Raw genomic sequence first — 6,600 nt, 5'->3', positions numbered from 1 at the left:
CGTTATATTCATACCCGTGGCCAGCATGCCTACTTGCTCAGGGGATACATTTAATTGATGGCATGAAAAAAGAAATGATCTAAGGGAGATTAAAATACAACCACCACAGTTGTATAAAGGTTATATTGTATACATACTCTACCATACAGATTGTATAGGTTATATTGTATTAACATACTCTACCATACAGATTGTATAGGTTATATTGTATTAACATACTCTACCATACAGATTGTATAGGTTATATGGTATTAACATACTCTACCATACAGATTGTATAGGTTATATGGTATTAACATACTCTACCATACAGATTGTATAGGTTATATTGTATTAACATACTCTACCATACATATTGTATACTGTAGGTTATATTGTATTAACATACTCTACCTCTACCATACAGATTGTATAGGTTATATTGTATTAACATACTCTACCTCTACCATACAGATTGTATAGGTTATATTGTATTAACATACTCTACCTCTACCATACAGATTGTATACTGTAGGTTATATTGTATTAACATACTCTACCTCTACCATACAGATTGTATACTGTAGGTTATATTGTATTAACATACTCTACCTCTACCATACAGATTGTATAGGTTATATTGTATTAACATACTCTACCTCTACCATACAGATTGTATACTGTAGGTTATATTGTATTAACATACTCTACCTCTACCATACAGATTGTATACTGTAGGTTATATTGTATTAACATACTCTACCTCTACCATACAGATTGTATAGGTTATATTGTATTAACATACTCTACCTCTACCATACAGATTGTATACTGTAGGTTATATTGTATTAACATACTCTACCTCTACCATACAGATTGTATAGGTTATATTGTATTAACATACTCTACCTCTACCATACAGATTGTATAGGTTATATTGTATTAACATACTCTACCTCTACCATACAGATTGTATAGGTTATATTGTATTAACATACTCTACCATACAGATTGTATACTGTAGGTTATATTGTATTAACATACTCTACAATACAGATTGGACACAATTGCAACTTATTCATTAAAATGTTATAGTGCCGCTTTAAACACTTTCAAGTGCACTTAAAATAGTTGTCCTACAACCTAAAATAGCTGACCTACAAGCTTGTAGATCGGCCATTTCTGCTACTTTTACAACAAAAAAAACAATAATAATCAAAGGAATATGAAAATAATGAGATAAAAGACTTCTACCCAGCAGTGAAGAAGATATATTTTATTTTCTGCTTTATCTCCTCTTTTCATTTGCCAAGAGGTGGTTATCATCTCTATATAACACTGGACACTTTTACAATCCCCTGATACCCCAAAATACTGAAAAGAAAAGTGTTTCCCTCCTTATAAAGATATGCCGTTCAGTGGCTGTTATCTGAAGAGGCTATGTGTGCGCCGCTCTCGCTCAACATTCAAACCCAAGCCCCAGCTTTATAGCGAGGGGCCCTTAAGACGAGTATATATAAAATAAAAAAAGGCTTTAATGTTTGAAATGAGGTCATCACGACAATTCCCCCCTCCCTCTCCTCTCGTCCCAGTGTTCGGTGGCCTGTCGAGTAGGGGTGTCTTGTCTGAGCACCGCTAAACCCCCCTGGATATGAAAGCTGACGACAGAGATGAATGTGTCTCACTGCCTCTCCTGACTCTCAGCCCCACGGTGCATCATCAGGTCTGGGAAACATCATGGCTGTCATCCAGATGTCCTATATCCCCTCTCGCCCGGCCCCTCATACTCCTGACATCCTCTATCTCTTTCTCAAACGGAAACATTTTTGAGCACCTGCAAAGAGCCGATCCCTGTATCTGCGTGTGTGGGAAGACACATTATTAGGAGACCAGAATGCTGGAGTCTATTCATTTCTAATGGGAGAATGAATGTGAACACAGCTTCTGAACCATTCATTATCTCCATGGACACTGAACTAAATACTGGACCCAATCATCACAAGCCACACCATTTCCAAGATGTTTTTAGTATGAACAAATCAGGAGAAAATCTACGTCGTTATCGACCTTTCTTTATTCCAGCAACACACTCTCTCTGTGTTTAAGTGCTGATCAACGCGTGTGGACGAGCAAGAAAATGTGTGAAGCAAAAATTATAAAATTATAAAGCCTGCGGACAATTTAGCTGACGGTAATCATTTGTTTTGCCCCAATTATAAGCAGGAATTGTGTGCAGAGAGAAGTTGAGTGGAAATGGTGGAACAACACTTGATTGGTTTTTATAGCTTCCTGCAGCTGAAGCCAGCTAAACTTATGGAGTGCAGCTTTGTAGTCTTCATGTCGCTGGTTTCCATTGAAGATGAATGGTAGACTGTAGCTTTGTAGCTGCAGTGTGAGTGTAGCATAAGCCATAAGAATGAGAATGTGTTTCTTCATTTTATAGTACTGAAGGGAAACAACACGCACACACACACCTTGTGTGTGTGTGTGTGTGTGTGTGTGTGTGTTTTTACTGTTTTACACTCTCAGTTAGATTACAACTGAGGATGTATCTGTGCACACCACCACATACTCACAGGCCAGGTTTTAGCTCCAAATGCACAATGGGGAATGTACACAGAGGTACACTAGGCGAGACTATTTGGGTTGACGTGATTTGCACATTTTAATGCTAGGACAAAGCCGGAACAGTGCCATGGACCAGCAGCTTAGACGCTCAACGGCAACGAGACACAAACCCCCCCGGGGTGCCGAACAGAACCGTTGGGCTGCTGAGTTTATTATGCAAACACTGACACCAGTCTGACAGTAACAACATGAACAACAAAACTTACAGATGTAAAACTAACAAGCTTCATTTCTATTTTCTAGAAAGAATTTCAAGAAGCAATTCTCGGCGCCAATGTACCAACCCAGTGGTGAAAAGTAACCAAGTACTACCCCCCCACACACACAATCATTCTTCAGTTGCGGCCCCCTGCCTTCCTAATCTAGTTGAATACCCCTGTCCTAAGGTCATTCACTGATGGCACAGAAATATGTTTATATGCAAATTGAGTTTGAACAGTAACTACAACCAAATGGAATCAATCATAGGCAGCCAAAGTCACGAAAAATGAGGGAAAAAAGGTAATGACAATCAGAAAACCATGATGTGCAGTCTGCATTTATTTACTGGGTGACACCACTTTAGATGTATTTGCCTGTAACAGGAACATTTCTGAAACTGCATTAGTCACAATTTTGACATTACCTTCAATTTGACCGCAGATTACGATATCATCCCTTGAAACATCCATGTACTACCCACGCACGCACGCACGCACGCACGCACGCACGCACGCACGCACGCACGCACGCACGCACGTACACACACATAACGCCCAGACTACACCAGGCTTTTCAAAGTGCACGCTCGGAGAATGCGACAAAAACATCGACATGAATTCAATGCTTCAGGTAGTGTGTAATACATAGATGGGGGGGGGGGGGATTCTGCCTTTATTGACAGAAACAGTAGACTGGCAGGAAATGGGGAGATGGAGATGGGGAGTCACACACAGCGATGGTCTGCATTGCTTAATTTACAAGAAGTCTACACAATTCAATGTTTGCCTGGTATCTCTCCTAATGGTACCAACATCAATACAGGATGGAATTGTGGACAAAATATCCATTAGTTTGGGATCTGAGAGGCTAAATGTCATCAAATGGTGGTCCGTGGTTCAAATACCCAATAAATAATGGGCCTTGATATGAAAAGGGTTGAAAACCACTGGTGTGGAGAGAGATGATCACGACCGCGTAGGCACTGAAGATGGAAGGAAGGTTTGGAGCGGAAGTGGATGAGCTCTCACGGACAAATCCAAGTACACTCCACGCTGCTGTCCTTGTGTTGTAATGTGTGCTGCCTGGTGAATGACACTTCTCAAGCCCCCGGAGGTGTCTTTTTCTTAGACATCATTCTCGCTTGCAAATTGTTGTATCTTTTTTATTGTTTGATATGTGAAATAAACAAAATCATTATAGATGCAGCCTGAGGGAGTAGAGCCCATTCTTTTTTTTCCGGGACATATTTTGTGGCTCTGACGAAGTAAAGTGTAATTCAGCGAGGGGAGAGGGAACACGTGAATTTGGCAAATTTTTGCCTTGGTTTTAGTCGACGAATACTGGTGAATGAACAAATAAACAAATAAAATGCATTATTAATATTATTATGATTATTATCATCAATCACACGTTTGGAAGAGCTTATTTATCTATAATGATGGCAGTCCAAAGAGCTGGGGCTCAAACGCCTCCATGTTCCTTGGGGTCAGTGGTATGCGGGCAGTCCAAATACCTGGGGCTCAAAGTCCTCCATGCTCCTCAGGGTCAGCGAGGCCTCTTGGGTGAGGCTGGGGTCCATCTCCTTATCGGGGATCATCACCACCTGCATGCCTGCCGCCAGGCCGGCCTTCACGCCATTGGGGGCGTCCTCGAACACCAGGCACTGCAACGGAGAGGACGACAAGGAAGGTATACACGCCATGTTGTTACTGAAGAAAATGTTCAAAATCACACAGGAGTGGAGAAAAAACTAAACATTGATGTTTTACATGACCAATAAAGACCTGCCGATTCTACAAATGTCCTTTCAATGAGTTTTCTGATAAACATATGTTGCTAATCTTTTTCAAGTCATTAAGAATAGTGTATGTATATATTCAAAGATTTACAATTTTTTTTGGGAAAATAGCAGATATACAAGCTCAGAGCATGGCACAGAGTGACGTGCTATGAGCTTGTAGATCTGCTATTTTTGAATAGCCAACGTGTACAATAATGGTTAAAGTGGTTAAAATGATTGCGATGGGATCCCCGGACCCCACTTTGAGAACCAATGACTTAACGGACGACTTCTACCTTGTCTGTGTCTCAGAGGAGCAGAACTGTTTTCTGAACAGTCCACAGCCCTCCTCTGAGACACAGAGTGAGTAGACAGGTTTCTGAAAAGCCCACAGCCCTCCTCTGAGACACAGAGTGAGTAGACAGGTTTTTGAACTGTCCACAGCCCTCCTCTGAGACACAGAGTGAGTAGACAGGTTTCTGAACAGCCCACAGCCCTCCTCTGAGACACAGAGTGAGTAGACAGGTTTCTGAACGGCCCACAGCCCTCCTCTGAGTAGACATAATCTTATGAGCATTAAGCAGGACCAATTATATGAAGATGAGGTTAAACATGACAATTTACAATATAGGCATTTAGCAGACGCTCTTCATCCAGAGCGAAATACAAGGTAAACACGAGGCAATACATCAAATGCACTGCCCCTGGCTGTCTTGACTGGCTGCCTACACTCTCCCGATGCTCCATTTCTTACATATTCCCAAAAGGCACAACCTGGACTTGTCTCCAGTGTCTCTAGTGATTGACAATCCCCCCCCCCTCCCCGCGGTGCTGTGGCCCCTGTTGTCTCTACCGAGTCGATGCCCCCTGGGGACAGGTGACCTTCTTCTACCCTGAATAGATTGGATGTTCAGTTGTTGTGTGTTCTGTTCACCTGTAAGAATCACAATTATTTATTTTACACGTAACATAATCCATCTGTAAGTATGAGGTTTAGATTTGTCAACAAAGATCATAAGCATTCAGGATTTTACAAAAAAAAAAGGTCAAACATAGCAGATGCACAAGCTCACCGCGCGGAACAAAGTGATGCTATTGGCTAAAATAAAAAATTACACGGATGCTTTCCCGGTTTTTAACAGGTTAAATGAGTAGTTCATGCAAAAATGACTTATTTTCTATCAGTTACACACTCCATGAAGCCTTGAATTCATAGAGACGTTTTGTTTTGTTTGTTTTTGTCGCAGCCAATACTTTGATGACCGGGTCAGCGCTCAATAGGAGACTCTTTGAGTCGTTTCAGTAGACTCTCCGAGTCTCTGCCGGTCGGTTTCATTCCATGGGCTGGGCCAAATTTATTTAAGTGTAAATATGAGACACCTTAGGTCTTCAGACAAAGGTCTTCTCATTATCCCCGCCACTAAGCTGCGAACCAAAGGAGATCGAGCTTACTCATTTGTTGCACCAACGCTGTGGAATGACTTACCACTCTACTTGAGAAATGCAGTGTCTGTTGAGATTTTCAAGAAGCTACTTAAAACTCATTTGTACCGCAAACATTTTGGTTTGCTCCAGTGATTGTTTCAATCTTTTGTTGATTTCTATGTACTGTTCTGTTTTTATCTATTTCTAGGTACTGTCTTTGCTGCTCTGTTTCTTATTTCATTGTTGGTTTATCTTTGATTGTGATGTTCTTGTTTTATTCCTATTATTTTTTATTGTACAGCACCTTGTAACAACTGTTTTGAAAGGCGCTTTATAAATAAAATTACCTTACCTTACCTTACCTTTCACGGGGTGTGTATTTGATAGAAAATAAACCATTTTGTGGGTGAACTACTATACTCCTGTAAGGTGCTTGAGCATAGCAGCCGGCATGTAGACAGATCATGACATCGACATTAATTAAGGTGCAAGAAGATGATCTGTGCGTCGTACATGAGATTAAGAGTATCAGCCTATGTCAAGTTCAAGCACATACTCCACAGAAAGGTTGCATTCGCTGTTATAAT

The 6,600-nt window shown here is 40.9% G+C and overlaps 1 protein-coding gene across 1 annotated transcript in view; it reads right to left on the bottom strand.

Annotated features, from left to right (window-relative positions):
* Positions 1-3,132: 3,132 nt before the first annotated feature.
* The window catches only part of pudp (pseudouridine 5'-phosphatase), a 46,121-nt gene continuing 42,653 nt past the window's right edge, over positions 3,133-6,600 (bottom strand). Inside the window, exon 4 of the mRNA XM_079495557.1 lies at positions 3,133-4,471. Coding sequence (XP_079351683.1) covers positions 4,295-4,471 — 177 coding nt within the window. The 3' untranslated portion in view covers positions 3,133-4,294. The remainder of the gene's footprint in view (positions 4,472-6,600) is intronic.

Source organism: Electrona antarctica (genome assembly GCF_951216825.1).
Source record: "Electrona antarctica genome assembly, chromosome: 24".
Lineage (NCBI taxonomy): Eukaryota > Metazoa > Chordata > Actinopteri > Myctophiformes > Myctophidae > Electrona > Electrona antarctica.
This window is presented reverse-complemented; position numbering and strand designations above follow the sequence as displayed.